The following is a 23,507-nucleotide window of genomic DNA, read 5'->3' as shown; positions in this document are numbered from 1 at the left end:
CGGGGCTGACGAGGCACCCAGCGGAGCGGCCTGTGAGAAAAGACCGCAGGGATGAGCTGATAAGCACCGTGGAAACAGCTCTGCACGTCCTCAACGGACCTCAGCAGCATGTGGACGGCGCACGGCGGAAGCGCACTTACTCCCCGTCAGACTTCATACAAGGTTGGGAAAGAGCTCAAGTCCACCTATTTAACTTCTGTAAGTTTTACACTATAGTTTCACTCTGATAACATTCAGGAAATTGTGAGATTTCAACATAACAATCAAATGCAGTTTATATTCAAATGAAATAGAATTCAAGTGTCAATTCTTCAGCAGATATGTGGAGATGTGTTTGACTGAGCACACAGTTATTTTTTCTCATGGTGTTTTTGAGATTGCAACGGTAGTATTGAACCTTCTATTGTGGTAGATTACCTTTCTGAGTTTGCCTGTTCTGTGTGTGTGTGTGTGTGTGTGTGTGTGTGTGTGTGTGTGTGTGTGTGTGTGTGTGTGTGTGTGTGTGTGTGTGTGTGTGTGTGTGTGTGTGTGTGTGTGTGTGTGTGTGTGTGTGTGTGGCGGGGGGAGTTCTTCAAATACAATGGTTTCTTCACACTGTACAAAAACATGCATTTCAGATAAGTTAGTATCGCTAAATCGACCGTATGAGCGTGCGGTTGTCTGTGTCCACCTGCGCAGGGTGAACCACGCTTTCACCAATACCCGGTCAGCTGGGTTCGGTCTGAAGTTAAATTGGATGAAGCGATTATAGAAGATGGATGACCGGATAGATATCAATAATTTCAGAGATTATACAAATGTTCTGGTGCCCATCCAACTGGCATTTCTATACAGCCCTGTGAAAGCTTTCATGCAGGTTTGGAAAAAATGTTGGAGGAATCATCTTTCTACACAATAAATACTATAAACCTTGATAAACACAAATCACATACTCATGTTCCAATATCCAGGGAATTGTAGAACCACAAAGTATCTTCTGTCACCTCTTTTGGAAATTAAAGAAAAACAAAAAAACGTGCACAGGGAGAACATGCAAACTACAGAAAGGCCTCAAAGTCTGGACTGAAAATGGGGACAATCTCACTGTGAGATGAGAGCGGTAACCACTGCTCCACCCTCTGTCACAGGGCTGACTCGCACAGAGCGGGACAGGGGAACTGTGTACGAGCTGACGTTCAAAGGCGACGGTCCCCAGGACTTCGCCCGGCTCGTGCTCTTCAGACCATTCGGCCCCGTGATGAAGGTGAAGAGCGAGAGTGTAAACACGCGCAGCATGACCATCAACATCATTGTTCCTCTTTCCAAGAGAACCGACACTTTCAGGCAGTTCATCAACAATTTCAGGTACACGCTCACAAGTACATGGACGCCGTTACTCCGGCTCACGCGCTCCTGCTGTGATTGTATCTTCGAATTATCAATCTCACACTGAGTACTGTGTCTGGAGGAGCTGAGGGAGTCATTATCTTAACAAAGCAGCCTGGCAGAAGACCAATAACGCTCCTCACAAGTGATAAAAATAAAAATGTATGGATTTTACAGGCCTGTGGCTTTAATTGAATTGTCCTTATCTGAAAACAAGCCCTTTGTGCTCTTTGAGAATGAAGTAGAGGAATGGTCCTGATACGAGTTTGTGTGTGTTTCTGTGTGTGTTTTGGGCTCAGAGAGGCGGGAATCCATCAGGACGGCAACGTTCATCTCACCGTGGTCTACTTTGGTCGGGATCAGATCGACCAAGTGAAAGCTGTCTTGGACCAAACTACCAGGTAAAGTTGCTCAAGGCCATGTTGGATAGAATAAGCATCGGTAAAGGAGAAGACAGTATCTTTATATCAAGTGTAATTTTGTTTTACAAAACATGCAGGCAACCAAAAAGTCTTGTGAAGCTTTTGCCACTACAGAGACCAACATACACACTCCACATATTTTTACATTGTGCAGACTGACTCCTTATTCAGCGAAAATTACAACTTGCTCAAGCTGAACCATCATCTTCACTTTAACATAACCAAGCTTTAAATATAAAACATCTTTGGATTTGTATGATTCTCCTATGATTGTCCAGGAAGTCATATATGAGGACAGACGCAATCAAATAGTGTCTGACTGACTCCTCATTCTTCAGAGAGACTCGATTCAGGAGCTTCACGTTGATTCAGCTGAATGAGGACTTCTCTCGTGGGCGGGGCTTAGACGTGGGCGCCAGGGCGTGGAGACGCAGCCAGAATGTCCTGCTCTTCTTCTGTGACGTTGACATCCACTTCACTGCTGACTTCCTGACGTCCTGTCGCGTCAATGCTGAGCCTGGTGAGTGATGTGGCATCGTCACCTGGAACACTGGAGTAATTACGCAAGAGCTATCAAACGTGTTTCGTTGTTATTGTCGGTATCTGTAAGACTGATTTGACAATGAAATAATTTATGCAAAGGAACTGGAAAAATGTGTCATATTAACCAAAAAAAAGTATATTTTGGGCCCCTATTTTTGTTTATCAAAATGGTGGTGGTGGTGGTTTTCGTTTGCCTGGAATTAGAATTAAGCAATTCATCCAAGTGGTTGAAAATAAATCTAGATTGAATCACCAGTAATGTTAAGTCACTAATGTTAATCCATTCAAAATGTGGTGTGTTTGCACATGAGTGAAACACTTGATGGTGGCGATAATTTCACATCCATTTGTCCATTTAATTAATTCACAGCACACAGGCTTTTCAAATATCCCGGCCAATTAAACTGCAGGTCGAGGGTGAGCAGGGCTCTGCAGGGAGCCGACGTCCAACGGGAGAAAATCTTTTCAATGCATCAGTTCCTCTATATCTTCATAGCAACCACAATTCTGAATACACACTCAAACACAGATACCTTATATTGACACCTGGTATATAAATTGTGCACAAAAACAATTTTCTATACTGTCTTTATAAATACTTCAGCTATTTTTTAGTATCTATTCATGCCCGTCTGCATCCCTCTCTCATCCCCCAGGTGTAGAAAATGGTAGTGGGTGGAGGAAAATGGAAATTGGTTCAGTTTAGAGATCCTGGACTCAAAAATACAAAGAAGAAAGAAGCTTGAATAAGAATATCAGGTGTGATCATTATTCACCAGATAATTTTACAATAAAGTTGTGGAACATTTGGAATTTGCTTGTCTTGTTTTAATCTCGGGGCTGCCCCTTTTCATCTGCCTCCAGTCTCCAATGCTCTCTACCTCCTATCTTCTTACAACAACCATCTCCAACATCCATTAATCATATCTGAAATCTTCCTCTTCTCCCCCTCCTACCTCCATAGTCCGCAGCAGATTTGATTTGACTGTTTGTTGTTGTTTGCAGGTAAAAAAGTGTACTATCCTGTGCTCTTCAGCCAATACAACCCCTCCATCATATACAGCAACCAGACAGTCCTTCCTTCACTCCAACAGCAACTGGTAAGTAGAAAATAGCATTCAAAAAGCTCATCATGTGATAAAATCACCTTGGTGTAAGAACGTGGATTGAAGCTGCTCCTTTAATCGTAGGTGATAAGAAAGGAAAGTGGATTCTGGCGAGACTTCGGCTTCGGCATGACGTGTCAGTACAGGTCTGATTTCATCAATATAGGTAAGAAAAGCACATCTTATAATATCCTCTGTGAAAGACATGGTTGAATATCACTGCAATTCTGGGTGTTTATCTATGGTGTATGACGATGGTTTAATTAAGGTACATACACAGTACATACTATGCAAGTGAATTAAGTGAGTTAAATTGCTTCAATGCTAAACCACAAGAGTAACAATCATGATATTTTTAGACATTTTACAAAGACTGACCAGATTTTACAAATGGACATGTTATGTTGTTTAATGTCTATTTGGCAGCCTTTAATATCAAAATGTTATAAATGAGCCAAAAGTTACTACTTCGTGTGAGACGGAGTATCTGGGGCGGTAGTTGGGAGGCACAATGTAGTTCAAGCTCTGTAATCACTCAACATTTCCATAAAATTGAGCATTAAAACATAAACACGGTGACAGAGCAACACTAATGTTCACTTGTACACTGAACAGTTTAAGGGGATCTCTGAATACTTCTTTGCCTTCATGTCACATTAAGTATATTTTTATTTTAAGGAAGTGAAGAGTTTCATAGACTAATATTTCATTTGAGGAACTTCCAGGTTACAGCACACTATCATTTGCATTAGCCATTGCTTTATAACAATTTTTTAATTAAAAAAAAAAAACTATAAAGTATCTAATAGTCGAAGGTGCCTCTGATGGTTGGTAGGAGCCAGGTCAGGTTATTCGCCCCCTCTGACCTGCTCCGTCTCCTCACACAGGTGGTTTTGACCGCAGCATCAAAGGCTGGGGGCTGGAAGATGTGCACCTGTACAGGAAATACCTCCACAGCAAACTGATGGTGATCCGAGCTCCGTCTCGAGGATTGTTCCACCTGTGGCATGAGAAGAGTTGTGCAGACGAGCTTCCTCCAGACAAATACAAGATGTGCATGCAGACCAAGGCCATGAGCGAAGCCTCGCACAGCCAGCTGGGGGAGCTCTTCTTCAGACCACAGATTGAAGCCCACCTAAACTCCCAGAAACAGAAGATCAGGGAAACATGAGGGAAGACCGAGGAAGTCTTAATCATTGCTATGTTTCATTCTTTATTATTGATATGTGGTCACGGACTGCAGGACATCCGGGTTATGTTGCGAGAAAGACAATGATTAAGTTCATGGACACAAAAAAAAACATCAAGGAACTGACATCAAAAATTTATATTTTATATTAATAAAACATTGTGGTATGTAATCTACTTGTCTCTTTTAAGTTTTTCTAACTGTTATACTTTTTTCTGACACGACAGGGTTCCTTTACACTTCCCTAGAAAACATTTATGTAATGAAAACTAATTTGAGAATTTTATGTGCAAGTTTCTTTTGACAGTTTATTGATGCCAATTAAAGAATGAAAGCTGATTTTGTAATTGTTGAATTGTGCCTTACTGTCAATAAAAAAGGTTTGCAGGCTTTTTCTCTCTCACAGGAGTAAGCGCAATCACAATATAAATAAAATTGGTGTATGTTCAAAATATTATAAGACTATAACACAGTTCAATATACTGATACTTCACAAATCCAAATTTCTTCACTGTGGATCGTAAAGAATGAGCCTGAGAGGAGACAAGAGCGCATGTGTGGTAAAGTGTCACTTTATTTAGACATGTTCGATGAAGGTTTAGCCAAAAACAATGTAATTGCTTGTGTCTGAGTCTCTATCAACTCACTGACATGGTTATTTTAAACCTTATTTATTAAAGTTAACTTAAGAAAACTACTTGAACTCCAAGACTAAAAAGTTGTTTTATTGAAGTTCCCCCAAATTTTAATTGTTTTAGACAATCTGTTTTCTCAAATAATTAAAATTTATTTAAAATTAATTCATAAGGTTTTTGTTTTTTTTTCCATTGGTGGCTCGTCGCACATTGTGTTTTTGAAATGTTACAATGCAATCAAACTATGTGGACAAGAAGTGTGATGATAATGACCCTTTTCACATCGAAGGAACTTCATTTAAAAATGTTTTTTTTGGGGGGGGATCAACACACTTTTACAAAACATAAATATATGCAATCTTGTTATGCAGTAATCTATAGAAATACCTTTACCAACGATAGCAAGAGGGTCACACTAAACACTGACCTGTTCATTCTGGCTATTCGGATGACCCTGCAAAGTGTAAAAAAAAATATATATATTTCAAGAGAAAATAGGTGTTTTCACTCGATGCACCAAAATGCATTGTTAAAAACAGCGTAATGTTCAAAATTACTTTTTGTCATTGGGAAATTCCAAATAGTTTTTGCAAAAATAGATTAAATTTGAACACGGCATTTTCATAATCTATTTATCCCACTTCAGTAAAACAAATGCATTTTTTACATAGTATTGCTCAAAGAGGGCTTTACATGACCACTGAACTACAATGAGTTAGACACCCCAGAAATCTAGAAATAAAATGTTGCCTTTGTGGTCGAATAGATAATGCCAGGGGAAATAAATCAATGTCAGAACATTGTTTAGGGTAAATATTTGGAACTGCTGGCATTTAAATAGAGAATCTTATCCATTGGGATTCCCTGTACCACTTGATGATGCTGACACCAGGAGTAAACGATGCGGGGATTCCTGCACAGCTGGATCCGCTCCACGTATTCCTCTTATCAGCAGCGCTCTCGTGACCTTGTAACCTGCACAGACACGCAGTTTGTCTGCTGTTCTGGGAGCTGAGCTCACAGGAGGGAGGAGCAGATCCAGATCAGCAGACCGCTCGCACACACGCGATAGGCCCGAAAGTCCTAATACCAAAACGGATGCACGGAGAGGCGTTCAGGTGCACCTCGGAAATAATCCCACCACCAGTAGCCGTGTCATCTATTGTCACGCTGATCTGCTGAATATACAGTACATTTGGAATGTTTAAATACAGCTTAATGGCCCATTAGCTCGGCTGGATTATTTTATTGTTATTCGAAATCTCTGCATCATTACAGCTCAGAGAGAAATATGGTACTTTAGACTCCACCAGAGAGGGAAAGTGTAACAGAAAAAAGTACAATTCATGTCTATAACTTGTACATAGTTTTTAATATCTTTTTTAATTCAACATCATTGGCAGGCATTCCCTTCAATGCCACTATTTGATAATGCAGTATGCCCATGTATTGCTTAGAGTTTCTATCATATACTGTATATAAAGTCAAAAAAAGATTGTATATTTTACTCTCTGGGCCATTTACAAAAAAAAAACCCAAAACATAGATATTTGACCAACTCCCTCTTCTAAACTGTTTTATCTTGTTCAAGGTCAAGAGTGTTAGAGCTGATGCGAGTTTGGTGAGGACAGTATAGAACCTGGACAGGTCACCAGTCCATCACAGGGTAACACAGAGAGACCGACAGCCACACACGCTCACAATCTCACTAAAGGGCAATTCATTATCTAGCAACCAACCTCACATGCATGTTTTTGGACGGTGGGAGGAAACCCACATACATGCAAAGGCCACACAAACAGGCCCAGCAAGCTTCTTTGTGTTTTTGTCTAAGTGTAACCATGCCTGCCTTCAAAAATATCCCACAGCGTTCCTTGAGATACACTATAGCTGGTTTTGAAAGTTGTGCTGTTGAGATGAGTCCAAATATGTAATTGAATCGATTTACACCATGAAATCTAAGTGTACTTTAAACATTTAGATCTTAATTTAGTTTTTGTTTTCAGTAGCTAAATCGACTTAAAAAAAGAAATAGTGAGTGTAATTTTTATATACTATATTGTTTATCGCCTAGTTGTGCTTTCAACATGGATGTTGTGGGTGATTGGATTGGATCTACCATTAAAACATGGTTGAAAAATAACTAGTACTTAGTATAAGTAGTTTGAGGAGAATATTTGTTTTCCTGCTCTTGTACATTTCACAAAAACACCCTTACTTATGAATGAGAACATTTTAAATAACGCAAATGTTATTCGAGTACAAATCCCCCTCCCTTCCTCCCGTGAACGTGCTGTTTCTTGAGGTCGCCAAGCTTCCGTGCTTTCATGAACGCGTCACGATTGAGCTCAGCGGCCTGGGCGTGAACGTGAACGCTCCTCGAGCCAGACGCGTGGACTGGAAGCTGCTATGAGCTCAGGAGCTCGCGCTGTGTTATGATGGTCTGTGAGCAGAGGAAAGGCTGAGCGGCTCCTTCACGTACGTGCTGGAGTCTTTAGATTAGATTTAGCCTTTCGTTGAGGTTGTTTAAAAAAAAATATATATATATATTATTATTATTTATCACCAAGAGTAGGCCACGTTCCACTTAAAAAATTATTTATTTTTTTTTTAAACATCGGGAAAAAAAATCCTTGGTTGAGGACAGAGACACTGGTGTGCTTTGATTTTGCGCCGCAATTGAGAAACATGTGCGGCAGATCTTCTGCGCCTCGCCTCTCCGCCGCTGAATAGGCAGGACAGTCCCGGAGCGGACTTTTTTTTTTTTTTCTTTCTCCACACACAGACATAAGAATAAGGACACGCAAAATGTTTGAAGCCTCGGGGATTCCTCTCATCCTGCTGGACATTACCTGCCTTATCCTCGGTATGTAAATCCTCCCTTGGCAGCTTAACCCACCGTTTAATCTCTCTGTAATCAAGAGGAGGAACGATTTAAACTGTATTTACTATCTTTGTTATGGCAAACATATGAGTAAAGTCTAAATAGAGAGATTTGCATTAAAAAGTCATGTAAATACAGTTGGGGGGGAGGAAAGCTGGTTTGGGAACTCGGCAGGAAGATGGAAAAAGATCAACAAAGCCCAACCCTGTGTGCTTCTTTTTTTTTTTTTTTTTCCCAGGCAAAGTTATATTTTTAACTTTGTGTTTGGAATGTAATCAGGGAGGTATGCTGGAGCTATATGTCAAACAATAATACAGAGATGCTGCATAAAAACATACTTCCAGGTCTCCTGCATAAAACGAGAAATCCTGAGATTGTGTGGTTTATCTCTGTCTGGCGCTATTTGTTTGATCCGGAACGTTTAAACTCCAATCTTTTCTCCCTGTGTTGTGGTCGAGTGAGCTGCTGATCACACACACCAGTCCTCTCCTCTCCTCTTATCCGAAAGCTGGCATCACTTTGCAACGACCAAAGTCTGCAGTGACTCTAATTTACGTCAAACAGATGTAGAAACAGTACAGAAAAGATGTTCCTGAAAAAGCTATTGTGACACTGCTTATATTGTATGTAACATGCAAATGTTTCACATGTAAAACAGCTTCATACCTCAGGCCAAAAGACTTCTGAACTGCAAATAGTCTGTCAGGTTTGAGAATGAGTCAATAACCCAGCGCACTTTATCACTCTATTAGTTTTTTAAGTTTTTGGCCTGTCCGAGCCGAGAAACGAAATTTCTTTTATGCCTGCCCCTGTGGTGTATTGAATGAGAAATTCAAGGATTCAAGGATTCAAGGATTCTTTATTGTCATATCATAAAATGATACGAAATTTGGACTCAGGTCCCGGTAAGCCAAAGTAATAAAAATATATATAACAGGAGCGTAAAAATATATACAGGAGCGTAAAAATATATACAAGGGATAAAGTGAGGAAGTGGTGGTGAATGTAAAGTGTAAAGTGTTTGTAGTGCAAATTAGTTTAGTTTGTAGTTTATTTCATTCATTGTAAAAAAAAACAAACAAACAACTAAACAAACAATTTAATACAATACAGGTCAAAAGTACTCTGCCTCTATATCTCAAATAATTGTTTTCCATTGAAAATTCAAAGCAAATGGCAAATAAACGATCAAAATAACTATAAAGTCCAAGAGTCACATAGCCACTCTAATCTAATCTACTCTTATGTAAAAAAAAATTTTTTAACTCTCAAGTAAAGGCCAAACTACAACTGAAGGTTAGTTTTTACAAGGAACATGTATATTCAAAGCACATTTGTTTTTCCAACATATAATGGAGTATATATTAAAATACACGGAAGAAATTATTTTTGGTAACACATGTAGATGTTATGCAGGAGTTTAAAAAGTGTGTACTAGTGTGAAAACACAATGGCCATGATTTTGATAGCAAAATTAAATAAACGATGTGACGTGTATTTAGATGAGATGTTTCTGTATTGTCCCACAATAGGGAAATTCACATCGTCTCCATTGCATCATCTTTATTACTGAAGCATCAATGTGGAAGACATTGAGATATTTATTTATGTATGGTTGCTAAGTTCATTATAAAACATAGGTGTACTGTGATACTGATATGCATGATGAGTCAGTATAGCATCAATGCATTACATGAGAAATGCACTTGTTACTCTTTGCAACAAAGTAGCAAAAACTAAATCATACAATATATGAAATATAGTAAAAGTCTATAAAAAAAATTACAACTATAATAAGTGCATTAGCTGAGTAAATAACCTGCTATCGGTACAGGAATGATCCCTGCTCTTTGTGACCATCGGTTATTTGTTTCCATGGTTCAGAAAATGACCAGAACAGTGAATCCTCCTTTGTGTTTACATCCAGGCTTCTATTCCCACCAATGCCTCACAGGATGGAGCAGCAAACCACCAAACCTCCACGATGTTTCTGAAATAACATCATATCTCGTTTCCTTCAAATTGTGTATTTGCTTCTATTAAGGCTGTCGATGTGTTGTGCAAGAAAGAGGATGTGAAGCACCAAATCGTCATGAGCTTTCAATATGACTCGACGGAGAAAGCGGTGGCTTAAAAGTTGGAGAGTCTTGTAACCGGGTGGGATTTGCAGGTGGCTTTTGAGGGGAAAGTAAAAGCCACTGCTTGTTGTCGCCACTGTTTTCCTGTGAGCGAGATCTCTGAATGCGTCAGAAGGCATCGAGCAATGTCTGCCCACTGCTGCCTCAGGATGGACTGAAAGTAGAAGACAGAATCTCACTGTACAAATAAAGACATTTTTGTTTTCCAGATTCATTAAAAATATATACATATCTTTATATTATGGTATCAGTAGCGAAAACCATGGCAGCCGAGTAGAAAGAGAGCATGAGCAGATCTTGTAATGGGTTAACCGCATGACTGAATAATAAGATACGAGCAGCCAAGCTCTCAGTTTCAACCGGAGTCATTTTGTGGCGCAGTGACTGGATGATGGCTCATTTAGCCTGAAAGCATAAATGTCAGTGATGATACTTGGAGGAAAGCCTGGTGTTGCATTACCGGCTGCAGTGTAGCCAACAGGCTCGTTTTCAGCTCTCCTCGGTTTTGAAATATCTTGAGGTGACTGTGCAACCAAGACGAGTTTGAACATGTGTTCTTTGTTGTTGTACACACCGACATCAGTTATTCCCCTCAGATTAACATAACCGACACTGTCTCGGTAAAAAGCCAAGCGTATGACTGGCTCTCTCTTTGGTTTTGACCCATTATTGATTTGCAGTAACTGGAGGCTTGGCTGCGGAGAAAACCCTCATCTGAAAATGTACTTTTAAATTTCTTTTTTTCGCAGTTAAAATACCAGAGAAATGCCGACAGGTCATGTTTCCTCTGACCATAACAACAGCGTTTGTGACAGCGGCGGTGACTCATGCGTCTGGGTTCATGTTGTCACTTGTTGACGGGAATTTGCGTGAGTAACGATGTGCCTTTCCTTCATTTTCAGTCGGACTGCCATTTTTTATCCTCACGCCTCAACACAGCCCTTTCAAAAGAGGTTTCTTCTGTAATGACGAGTCCATCAGATACCCGCTCAAAGAGGACACCATATCCTACCAGCTGCTGGGCGGAGTCATGATCCCGTTCACGCTGATTGTTGTAAGTCGCCTGGCGGCTCTCGCTGGATTCCTCGGGTCACGGCATTACGCAACGTCGGCTCCCTTCTCTTTCAGATTGTTTGTGGGGAGTGCCTTTCCATTTACATGTCCCGCATCAAGAACCAGTCCTCGGGGACAAAGTACGTCTCGTGCGTCTACAAAGCCGTGGGCAGCTACGTGTTTGGAGCCGCCGCCAGCCAGTCTCTCACTGACATTGCCAAGTATTCCATCGGCCGGCTGCGACCGCACTTCCTGGCTGTATGCAAGCCAGCGTGGGATCGCATCAACTGCAAAGCCAGTGGATACATTGAGAACTTCACCTGCACTGGAGAAAAGTTTCTCGTGGATGAGGCCCGGTAATGCTCCTGAGCAGGAACTAAACTTTATGACGAAATCCCCCCCAAATTTGATTTCCTGTGACGAAATCACAATGTCACAAGCTTTGTGCAATAGTTTGCAGCATATCTAACTTCTTCTAAATAAGGGAGTTGGCTTTAAGGAATCAACTAAGTGCTCTCGCTCTTTAGACTTGAATGAGATGACCTTTAGAACATGATTAGGATGAAAATGAAAATATTATTAACAAATTCAGCAGGTTGACATATTCGGATTTTTAGTCAGTGTTCTAGTTTCAATTTAAGAGACCCAACAGATATGTATTTTAGATCATGAATATAAAGAATAGGAACGCCAACAATTTGAGAGTTTGCCTTGAAATTTCTATCGTGCAGCTGTAACTAAGACAACGCCAAAGACATCTGGCTAAAGGTCCTTATTCTGGGGCTCGATTTCTGGATTTGTGGCCCTTCTGTGTTTGCATGTTTTCCTGTGTAGCTTGTGCGGCATTTGACTGAATATTTGTCATTTCTCTGTCTTTTAGACTGTCTTTCTACTCTGGACATTCATCCTTCTCTATGTACTGCATGCTGTTCCTTGTAGTAAGTACTCATTTTCTAATGCAGACGTGAAATCAGTATTCAATGCCAGTTTCAGTTTATTGCTATAAATCTAGTTCCTAAAGTGATGCGTCGTCTCCATTATTGACCGGTCTCTCTACCCTCTAATTACTGCAGCTCTACATTCAAGCCAGACTGAGGTCGGAGTGGGCGAGGCTCCTGCGTCCCACCATCCAGTTCTTCCTGACTGCCACCGCAGTGTATGTGGGCCTGTCCCGGGTGTCTGACTACAAACACCACTGGAGTGACGTGCTGGCCGGCCTCCTGCAGGGCGGAGTCGTCGCCGTTCTCACAGTAAGTGTCATTGAAGGTCACGGTTGAATCTGGCCTGGGGCTTTGTCTACATGTGAAGTTTGCATGTTCTTCCTGTGCCTGTGTAGTTTTAGTTTTTGGTACTCGCCTTGATAGTCGGGTGAAACGCTGACTTTCACACTGGCTGTGAATGTCTGGCAACCTGTCCCTGCTTTTGACTTGGTCTCGGCCAAGTGGCTTGGCTAATTATAAACAATTATTTCGTGCTCAACTGTCACATCAAATATTTGTTGATACCTTGTGTGCATTTTAAGACAGTCTTTGGTTTAGGTCAAAGCTATTAAGATGGAAACAAAGCCCATGTACCGTTCCCCGATATAAGTCAGTTCTATTGTAGTAATGCCATGTTACCTTATCTCTTCTGTCTCCACACAGTACTGTTAAAGCAATGCTGAGTGACATGTGTTGACCGTGTGTTCGTTCCCTGCAGGTTTGCTGCGTCTCAAACTTCTTTAAACAGCCAGTGGAGCCGGTGGTATCGCAGGAGGAAGACGAAGTCTCACAGACCAGTTTACAGGATAACCCTTCTAATGGGAACCACTACGGCAGCACTGACTGAATCTGAGGTTGGCGTGGACCTCCAAGCACATCTGTAAAAAAAAAAAAAACCCAAAAAACCACACGCTTGTGACATTCACTGCCGGCTCCTTGTCCGCATGTCTTGAACCGGGCTCGCCCTCATGAAGCCATCGCCGCAGCCTGCAGGCTTTAGCTGCTGCCTTTGATGTGTTTGATAAACCTTAATTTATGGGGTGTAAAGTGCACTACACTGAGATAAGCAGCTGAAGATTCTGAGCAGTTCTGGTTGAAACCCTATATAACGCATTTGATTTTAGAGTGACCAAAAGAATAGAAAAATGGCAGCGTGCTCTGTCGACCTTTTTAATGAGTTGTTTTTTACAGTGAGCGTGGTGGAAATGTGGTTATATATGTATATTGGTGTGATGTTGCCATTATGAATGAATGAAATTCTTTTTGCCCAGAATATAATGAGCCTCTGTGCGCACACTGCAAGCAGGCTTGTAGCGGCCTGGCACCTGTGAATAAGACACTGTCCTTTTTAAAATGGGGACAGAAGTCAGAAATGATATATTTTTTGCCTTAGATGTTTGCTGCTACCTGCTCCCCAGTCCAGTCACCTCACACATTTTATGTATTAAAAATACAAATTCCGAATTTAAAAAAAAATGTTTTGCATAGTTTGTATGACGTTTTGTGAGTTTTTCTCTGAGCAGAAGCTTTAAACGGTATTGCTCTGCCGAGCAGTGCTGAAAGAAATAAAGAAAATGCCATTTTGCTACGAAAGAAAAACAAATCTTCCCATGTGATTTATTTTCTTCCATATGGACTTCACTTAGCTCCACCTCTTCAGCAGTCTTTTCAGCAGTGTACACTGTTGGTTACATTCACCCGTTCACTGTTGCCATGCAAGAAGAACGACTTCCATTGGGAGCAATCTGGAGGTCGGTGTCTTGCCCATCGCTACAATGAGAAAAATGCAAAGCCAATCCTGATTTTCTTCAGCTCAGCTATTCTTGCTGCTGCTTTTAAGCTGATACGTAACTATATACTTCACTTTTAAGTATGGTTCTATCAAGGAAGAGAAACCAAGCTGTTGCATTAAAACAAACAAACAGTGCTTTGGCGTGTCTTAAAGTGTACAATGATTGAATCCACAAGATCATGTTGACACACAAATTCTTGGCCGCTAAAGTAAATGACGTTCTTAAGTGCGACTAACAGCTTAAATATGTAGAGATGGTTTTATTTGTGATTATTATTGCTCTGTGAAAACAGCTCGGCTCATTGTTACAGGAGTTAATATTAAACCAGTTGTACTTGTGGTTGACGAGAGCAAAGCTGAACCTTCTTTGTGCACCTCAAGGATGATGCTACTGCACCGCCAAATGATGGTTGAGGAAAAGTGATAAAATATTCCATCAAATAAAAAAATCACAGATCAATCTGCGCTGAAAGACAAAGTGATACTTCAATATTTGTCTTTGGTTTGCTGTCTCACATTGTCATTTCAAACAGAGATTCGGTTCCTCTTCCTGACTCGGTTCTTCTTGTTACAGACCTCAGTCAGCACAAAAAGTTTACAAATGTGTTGATGGGGAGATTTGGTGCACAGACGCTCATTATTGTCCCTGTAATGACTTAACCCTGTGAGGACTGAGGCGGGAATCTGATTTAGAAGCACAATAAGACTTTTCTGTACACAAACACAAGCATGCCGATCTAATGGGGAATATGAATGGATGTCACATGGATCTCAGCTACGAAGTGCTGGCAAAGCTGAAATGCCTTGCCTAAATGTTGCAAATTGCATGCAAAAGCAACAATAACTATGGCAGACTCCAGAATATTGGTAGGACATATTTTATTTTATTTTATTATCTCGAGGCAACAGTCAAAGTTTAGTTGATTATATTCATTTACATTTTGTTTTTTGTTTTTTGTTTTATTTCTTGCTGTGGGCAACAACCAAAGGATGGAAACCACAAATGATGATTCAGTAGATGAAGCAAAAGATAACTGCTTGTGATTTTTATTTTTTATTTTCATTGATTCTATTTTTTTTTAGGTAAGAGAAACAACCAAAGCAAACAATCACAGTTGCCTGATATCCCAAAACGAAAACTGCTCAGGTTTTTTTTAATGTTCATTTTAAAACTGATTTAATATTATTTAATCTTATGGAATGCACTGCGCCTGACCATTTGTATAGTGTTGCTAGAGCGTCACCTCTGAGGGTTCCTACTGTCTGTCGCTCTCACAGCAGAGTGCTCTCTCTCGTTGTCACGCTAATACTGACAATAGTTCTTATTGAAAGCAGCTGCATTCACTCCCTGTCACATGCCTCACTTTATCTTGCCAGGCGCTGATACTGCTGGAGAAACAAACCACTCAGAACACAGCGTCCTGTCACAATTATAAAAGGAACGGTCACTAAAACACTCATTCTCTCCTATACATCCAGTTCCATCAATACTATCTTCTTACTTAAGAGTCAACATTATGAAGTGACACAACAAAGAAACCCTATAATGACATAAAAAAAAAAAACAACAACAATATCCACTGTTAAATTGAAAGAAAGAAAAAAAGAAAAATTGGAAAAACTTTGCAGATTTTTCCCGAAGAGTAAAACAAGTAACTCAAAACAGCTATTTATATTATTCTTCATGTATATTTCAAGGCTGGACAGGTGGTAATACAAGAAATAAAAGCAGTGCATGCAGGCTGAGAAAATATTGACTACTAATACATGGTGCATGGAGGTATTGTTGTTACACCCCATTCAAGTACAATTTGTTGGGAAAACTGTGATGCATACTAATCACACACACAAAACTCATCAAAGATGGAATTCATTTCTGTATTTATTCTTATTCCACTTTAAAAAATCATTTTCAGCTAATTTCTTCAGAAGAGATATATTAGTGGGCCTTTTAAAATCTTAATATCATGTATATATTCTGATGTGGAACTAAAAAAGGGATTATATTTATGGGTTTAATGAGGTCAGACAAATGATCTGATAAATTACCACAACATACTGAACAGCTTGTAACCTTTCCAGTCTCCCAGGTCAATGTGGCCTTCAGAGGCATTGTGGGTCACAAACTCCACCTACTGGACACAACCGATGCAGAAGCTGCACAACACCCGTACAAGTAGTGTAGCAAAAAGTAGATCATGTTGGATTTACTTTCGGTTGTCCTACAGTACAAACACGTGCATCGGAGGTGAAGTGGTGACTTTAAATTGCCTGTAAGTGTCAATGAGTGTATCAGTGTCTGTGCTGTAGTCTGCTTTTGAACAATATAGAACTGGATATGTGCAGGTTAAGGAAAAGGGTTTTAGGAATGCAAAAACAAGTGGTGGAAATCATTCATTTGGGTAGAGAAACTAAATACCCAGACAACTTTTCCACTAAAGAAACTGAATTACAGGCAATTCAATCCCAAGTTTGCAAGGATTCAAATGCATTTTTGATGATATATTGTCCACTGTGGAAGCATGGGTGAACTCTTTCCAAAATTTAGGCAAAACCTTTTCTCCAACAGATCTATTACATGAACTATTTCAAGTGTTTCTTTAAAAATATGAGCTTGGTCATGAAAGTGCATTTCATTACAATATTTCATAAGCGGGTCAAAACATTTTTTTTTCAGACTTATACATTTTGATGGAAAACTAGTGGTGGTGCACATTTTTCATTCTATACAGTTGCTTTAAGCAAAGAATATGTATATGAAGACAGGACAAGATTGTTTGGTATGTGACAATGCCACTGAATTTATTACTGTAGTATCAAACAGTTCAACCACAGCTGAGAGAACCTGCACTTACACTTCAAGTCTTGGGGAAGTGAAGAGTAAAACAGATCTTTCACATAACTCTAAACCCATTCATCCACCATAATACTCATGAACTACCAACAGGAGCCAGCTAAATTTATGAATGTGTGCAAAGCCACAGAAGTTAGCTTTGTAGTTTGGGACACTGAAAAAAAAAAAAACATTTCTATTATGTTTTAAGTGAAGCGTGGCTTTTGTTTCTTTTCCAAACCTCTTCTCCTCCTGACCGAAACACAACACGAGATGCAGTCACACTCAGAAGAGTTGTTCAGCGGAGCGAGGTTGTAAAATTTTATTTTGGAGAAATCTGTACATGGAGGTTTCGGCCTTCAGTGAGTTCACATATATAAGCATGGTGGGGGACACAGACGGATAGTTCACTGAAGATCAACACAAGTGCTATCCATTACTCAAAACTGGACAGGAAGGTCAGTACAATCTGCTTCAGTTTAGCATCTGATGCCTCTGAGATTTGGCCGTCAGCCCTGAAACAAAAAGATTTTAAATCAAATTTAGCCTCTTAAAAAGACACCATTCATGAAAAGCCTGAGATTTCCAGTTTCCTCACCTGATTGCGGCGAGCAGCTCCTGGTGCTGGCTGAGAATGTGCTGCAGGAAAGCCTTCTCGAACTTTGTGATTTTGCTGGGCTCCATTTTGTCCAGGTGACCCCTGACACCGGCGTAGATGACCGTTACCTGCTCCTCGATGGCCATGGGAGCTGAATGAGGAGACAGACTTTAATAACACCATCTGTACAAGAACCACCGCAAGGGTCTTTAGAAACGACAGACACTCACAGTACTGTCCCTGCTTCAGCAGCTCAGTCAGCCTGACGCCCCTGTTCAGCAGCTGCTGGGTGGCAGCATCCAGGTCAGAACCGAACTGGGCGAAAGCAGCCACCTCACGGTACTGAGCCAGCTCCAGCTTCATGGTACCGGCCACCTATGAGGTAAGGGAGGGTGTAAATGCACAATCTTCCGGACAATGCAGCAAAGAACAACAAAGCGGGTCTCTAAACCAGAGGTTACCTGCTTCATGGCTCTGGTCTGAGCAGCAGATCCCACTCTGGACACAGACAGACCCACATTGATGGCTGGGCGGATACCCTTGTAGAACAGCTCAGTCTCCAAGAAGATCTGCAACGGATAGGTTGGTGAGAAACGTCCCAACTCGGGGGGGGGGTGGGGGCACTTTGGTGAAGGGCTCAGGGACAAACCTGTCCGTCTGTGATGGAGATGACGTTGGTGGGGATGTAGGCAGACACGTCACCGGCCTGAGTCTCAATGACGGGGAGGGCAGTGAGGGAGCCGCCTCCGAAGTTGTCGTTCATCTTGGCAGCTCTCTCCAGCAGACGGGAGTGCAGGTAGAAGACATCGCCGGGGTAGGCCTCACGACCGGGAGGACGACGCAGCAGCAGGGACATCTGACGGTAGGCAACAGCCTACAGGGAGGGATGGAAAAAGGAACACGTTTGAACGGAGGGTGCAACATTTAAAAATGTGATGGGGTGCAGACTTAAAACTAATGTTACAGTACGCATATCGATGCTGTGGGAATTCCTGCTGTGGAAAGTCCTCACCTGCTTGGACAGATCATCATAGATGATCAGGGCGTGCTTGCCATTGTCTCTGAAGTACTCTCCCATGGAGCAGCCGGAGTACGGGGCCAGGTACTGCAGAGGAGCGGCATCGGAGGCGGTGGCAGACACCACAATGGTGTACTTCATGGCGTCGGCGTCAGTCAGCCTCTTCACCAGCTGAGCCACGGTGGACCTTTTCTGCCCGATGGCGACGTAGATGCAGTACAGCTTCTTCTTCTCGTCTGTTCCATCGTTGAAGCGCTTCTGGTTGATGATGGTGTCGATGGCAATGGCGGTTTTACTATAATGGAATTACAACTTTAAGAACTTGATATTCAATAATGCATCCAAGCACAGTTGCGGCAGAGCAATTGTATGATGGAAAACACTTTGTTCTTCATTGCTTGTGTAAGTACCCAGTCTGCCTGTCTCCAATGATCAGCTCACGCTGGCCTCTGCCAATGGGCACCAGACTGTCCACAGCCTTGATTCCAGTCTGCATGGGCTCCCTCACAGAGATACGGGGAATGATACCAGGAGCCTTCAGACCCACACGCCTACGGGTGTTGGAGCCCAGGGGACCCTGAGAAAGAAAAACAACTTCAATGACAGTCAAATAATTCAAGTACCATTGTGTATTCCATTTTAGATTACTTTTGGCAGGCAAGACCCAACCGTGACAATAATGTCAAACATGTATTATTTATTTGTTTGTTAAAGGCCACTGTAGTTCAGTAATCGAGTGTTAAAAAAAACAAAAAAAAAAAAAACTTGGAGCCAAGTGATGAAGATAAACAACCTGCTTTTAACAATTGCAGAATAAAATCCTGGTGAATAGCAACTTTCAATCAATATTATTTTACCAAACTAAAAATAATCAAAATGTCCCAAGTGACCTTTCCATCGATGGCATTTCCCAGAGCGTCCACCACACGGCCGAGCAGCTCCTCGCCCACAGGGACATCCACAATGGCACCAGTTCTCTTCACAATGTCACCCTCCTTGATCAGCTTGTCGTTACCGAACACCACAACACCAACGTTGTCCGGCTCCAAGTTCAGAGACATGCCCTAGCGAGAAGACAAATGGTTAGCAATGCCTTTTGCCAAATACAGTACAATGTATTGCCTTTGAAGCTTTGTGAATTCGTGAAGACAAAAGCCGACCTACTTTAAGACCAGAGGAGAACTCCACCATCTCTTCTGCCTGGACGTTCCTCAGCCCGTACACTCTGGCAATACCATCACCGATGGACAACACACGTCCCGTCTCCTCCAGGTCCGCAGAGGTGTCAGCTCCCATGATCTTCTCCTCCAGGATTGAAGACACCTCGGCTGTGCCTGATAAGGAGAGGACAAGCATGTTACAAGATCACGAGTTAAAACTTTACTTCATCAATGTTTTCCTTAAAATCATTCACTCATTTAACTAAAAGGTCAAACAAAAAACAAATGGACATATTGCCAAGTGATAATAATGTATAGAACTTTCTATGGATTCTAAAAGAAATAAGTATAGTGGGTATTAAAGAGATTAATGGATGTACAGGCAGACTTTGTGGATATATCAATGTGATGGCTGTGCATGGCTCGAAACCAATATGCATTCTCTAATCACACAAAACACATTAGGATATAAATTCTCTTGATGTAAAGGGTAAAGTTTTTGACTTTCTCACCGATCTTCTGCAGCCATGGTCTGTTTGTGTGGAGGTGGTTGACCCCAATGCAGGCGGCCGGAACAGTCTTGGACACCTGAATCAATGACAGTGGATTTCGATGAGTAAAATGCAATCTTCACTTCTCCGCAGACTCAGAACAGAGAGAGTTAAATTGGTATCTAAAAGCTGCAGGTGTCTTCATCCAGTGAAGAGACGAAATGCGTCGTCAGGCTTTCTGACCTTCAAAGCGTGGCTGAATGAGCTGCTAGCTCTGAGCTAGCGTTAGCCCGTGTGCTAACTTTAGTGCTGCAGGACGAACACTGTCAATCACAAGGGCAACTTCAACAAGCATATTAAAATCGTAAAATTCACAAATCTAAACGACAAAATTTGATCAGATAACATTATAAACGCCTAGTGACGCAATTATAGCCCGGTGCCGAGTCCGTCAGCGGCCTGTAGCGTTAACATTACCCTTCACGCCGACAAGGTTCACACAAGTTAAAAGAAAGCTCCTGCAACATGTTAATCAGATGTGCAACGTTTAGCTGAAATACTTACAAAGCTTGCCCGCCTGGGCAGGCTTCTTGCCAGAGCTGCTGCAACTCTCACGGAAAGCATGTTGTCGGGTTTCTAATGACCTGTCCTCCACAGCTAGCTGCTCCGACCTGCCTGTGAATGTAATGGCTGAATGGACACTTCTTCTATTTATGCTGCACCCACGGTGACTTTCGGCTTTAGAGCTCACCGCTGCCCCCTGTCTGCACGGAGATGATACTGACCCCAGTGCTATATCATATTTCAACATATAGTTTAACCTTCTCAAAAGTTTAATTATTACGAAAGACTATAAGGGCCGAAGAAAAGAGAAAAGAAAATGAGAAGAGGTAAATTATTTTCTATCACATGCTTTGACTGTTCACCTACTCTTTTCATCCCTAAACATTCTAAATAAATACCTATAAAGAAAAGAAAAAAGTAGCAATATTTCCAAAAAATTAGGCAATAAATTGGGAACCTAAAGATGTGTAAGCGATAAATAATGTTTTTTTTTAATTCCTGGTTCTTTGATGGCGCTCATGTCTTGGCCGGGCTGGTGTAAAGAGTTAAATTATCCTCCTGCAAGTTTGTTTTTTTTACAGCACAAGAATGAGAATGTTTTACCCAGAGACCATCAGAAAGGCTGCTAGGGTAATGGCAAGATTTAAGATGGAATGAGACTTTTTGGTACAGAGCTACTTCAATGGAGAGGATGCTATTGAAGTTGCTAAATGGTGACTACAAGTGAGACTGGAATTTCCAATAGCAGCCTCCAAGACTGAACTTGACCTTCGTCAGTTTTCACAGAGTCAAAATGTCCTGTTGTAGACCTTTAAAAGAAGGTGGTTTTAATGATCGTCACAGAAGAAGAATTTTCTGCTGTAACATAATTTTGGATAGATATGGTTACGAGTTAATCAGCAAACACACTGAAGATAGCTTTGTATGAGGATGGAGTGATACTTATGCCTCATGTGTCTGAGGTGAGCTGAGCTTAAATAAAATATTATACGTGCAGGTATCAAATACATTAATTTATACTGTTTGTACAGAAATAGTGCTAAGCAGATCAATTTTTCAAGGTCAAGTTTAGACAAGTCACTCAAGCCACTCCTTGCAAGGTATAAAAGATGATGGAAATTCTATATTCTATCATTGGTTGAGTGATGGGAAGAAAATCACCTTTGAAAATGTTCAAGTTAGAGGGTATACTTTTGAGATTTCGTTCTGCAGCGCGTCGCTAATGTCATTGTCAGAATGAAAGTTATCTATCTATCTATCTATCTATCTATCTATCTATCTATCTATCTATCTATCTATCTATCTATCTATCTATCTATCTATCTATCTATCTATCTATCTATCTATCTATCTATCTATCTATCTATCTATCTATCTATCTATCTATCTATCTATCTATCTATCTATCTATCCATTCATCCATCCATCCATCCATCCATCCATCCATCATCCATCCATCCATCCATCCATCCATCCATCCATCCATCCATCTATCTATCTATCTATCTATCTATCTATCTATCTATCTATCTATCTATCTATCTATCTATTTATCTATCTATCTACTGAATGTTTCTAAGACTGAAATGATGGGTGGGATATTTGATGCTGGAAGAGTTCCTCAGCATATAAAGAGACATGAAGTTCATTATCCCATCTATTTATATTTTTGAATCTGATCTGACTTGAGCTCTATTGAGAGTTCTCCAGCAAGTGCGAACAGCAGGGGGTAGAGTGAACATCCATGGTGTGTGTGAATAAGGGGGGATGGGTCTGGATGTAAATATGTTATCATCTTGATTGACTTTACAGAAGAGGATTCATTTTAAACTTCCATGTCAATGCCTATTAGGGTTGCCAACTCCCTGACAAAATAAAATAAAATAATGGACACCTCACTGGCAAGGCCGACCAACCCAATTGCATTCACCGTTCCTTGTGTGGTGACATTTTTTTTGCCCTTTTTTTCTGCGTGAAACAATTTGTCTACTATCTGACTTGAACCTGAATTTTAGTAGATGCATATTATTTGTGATATGAACACATAGAAAACAAATTATTCAGCAATTTATATTCATTGTAAAATACCAAAATGAACAGAATAGAATCTGTATAAAAAAAAAAAAATAGAAACCTTTATTGCTTCATAGAATAAAAATACATATTTCTTTAACATAACTCCATCTAGCTGAAATTACAACTGAATAAATAAAGATTAACTTAAAATTTTATAGAATAATAGAAAACAATACAAAGCAGTAGAAAACATTCCTGTAATAATGCACATTTAGTGCAATAGAAAAAGTGGAGTAAAACTCTGAGCAAGACATTGATTTCATCATTTTAGGCTGACAATGAGCTCTTTTCTAATTAATTCAGCAGAACATTTGTTCCACACGTCAGTCCACTTATTCTTCATGGAAGAAGAAATCCTCTCCACAAACACAGCATCAGCTGGATGTTGAGGACCAAGGACACAACAGCCTGAGAGGAAACTGGAACTGCTCTACTGTTCTCTTGGACTGTTTCCTTGTCCTGAGGTTCTGTAGTGAGGTTCTGTCATGAGTTTCTCCAGAAAGCTGTTTGCAGTCACACACTCCTCATGAAGCTCATGCATAGAGATGTTTATTTTGCAAATAGAGAAAGAAGTTGATGTGAGTCATAAGTCATTTATAGTGGTGAATAAAAGGTGAAAGAAATCATATTGTTATATTTATAATTATGTATAGTATTTTG

The 23,507-nt window shown here is 40.7% G+C and overlaps 3 protein-coding genes across 3 annotated transcripts in view; 2 read left to right on the top strand and 1 right to left on the bottom strand.

The window, feature by feature from the left end:
* The window catches only part of LOC308132069 (chondroitin sulfate N-acetylgalactosaminyltransferase 1-like), a 7,889-nt gene extending 2,965 nt beyond the window's left edge, over positions 1-4,924 (top strand). Inside the window, exons 4-10 of the mRNA XM_080499015.1 lie at positions 1-162; positions 1,128-1,344; positions 1,665-1,766; positions 2,126-2,307; positions 3,336-3,430; positions 3,521-3,602; positions 4,324-4,924. The exon at positions 1-162 is cut by the window's left edge and continues 17 nt beyond it. Of these exons, the coding sequence (XP_080355141.1) occupies positions 1-162; positions 1,128-1,344; positions 1,665-1,766; positions 2,126-2,307; positions 3,336-3,430; positions 3,521-3,602; positions 4,324-4,607 (1,124 nt within the window). The 3' untranslated portion in view covers positions 4,608-4,924. The remainder of the gene's footprint in view (positions 163-1,127; positions 1,345-1,664; positions 1,767-2,125; positions 2,308-3,335; positions 3,431-3,520; positions 3,603-4,323) is intronic.
* A 2,741-nt stretch (positions 4,925-7,665) lies between these two features.
* LOC308131927 (phospholipid phosphatase 1-like) lies at positions 7,666-13,902 on the top strand. Its single transcript, XM_080498829.1, has 6 exons — positions 7,666-8,126; positions 11,185-11,336; positions 11,411-11,691; positions 12,216-12,273; positions 12,409-12,585; positions 13,034-13,902. Exons 1-6 carry the CDS (start codon positions 8,069-8,071, stop codon positions 13,160-13,162), a joined length of 855 nt encoding a protein of 284 aa, XP_080354955.1. The 5' UTR covers positions 7,666-8,068; the 3' UTR covers positions 13,163-13,902.
* Positions 13,903-16,880: 2,978 nt separating this feature from the next.
* Positions 16,881-20,909, bottom strand: LOC308132167 (ATP synthase subunit alpha, mitochondrial-like). The gene is made up of 11 exons (XM_080499164.1): positions 20,772-20,909; positions 20,229-20,304; positions 19,721-19,890; positions 19,447-19,620; positions 18,967-19,133; positions 18,551-18,851; positions 18,188-18,412; positions 18,000-18,107; positions 17,769-17,913; positions 17,539-17,689; positions 16,881-17,455 (listed from the first exon to the last, which is right to left on the bottom strand). Exons 1-11 carry the CDS (start codon positions 20,829-20,831, stop codon positions 17,377-17,379), a joined length of 1,656 nt encoding a protein of 551 aa, XP_080355290.1. The 5' UTR covers positions 20,832-20,909; the 3' UTR covers positions 16,881-17,376.
* Positions 20,910-23,507: the final 2,598 nt, after the last annotated feature.

The sequence above is a fragment of the Blennius ocellaris genome (genome assembly GCF_963422515.1).
Source record: "Blennius ocellaris genome assembly, chromosome: 7".
In the NCBI taxonomy this organism is placed as follows: Eukaryota; Metazoa; Chordata; class Actinopteri; order Blenniiformes; family Blenniidae; genus Blennius; species Blennius ocellaris.
Note: the sequence above shows the minus strand (reverse complement) of the source record. Positions and strands in the feature narration are given on the sequence as shown.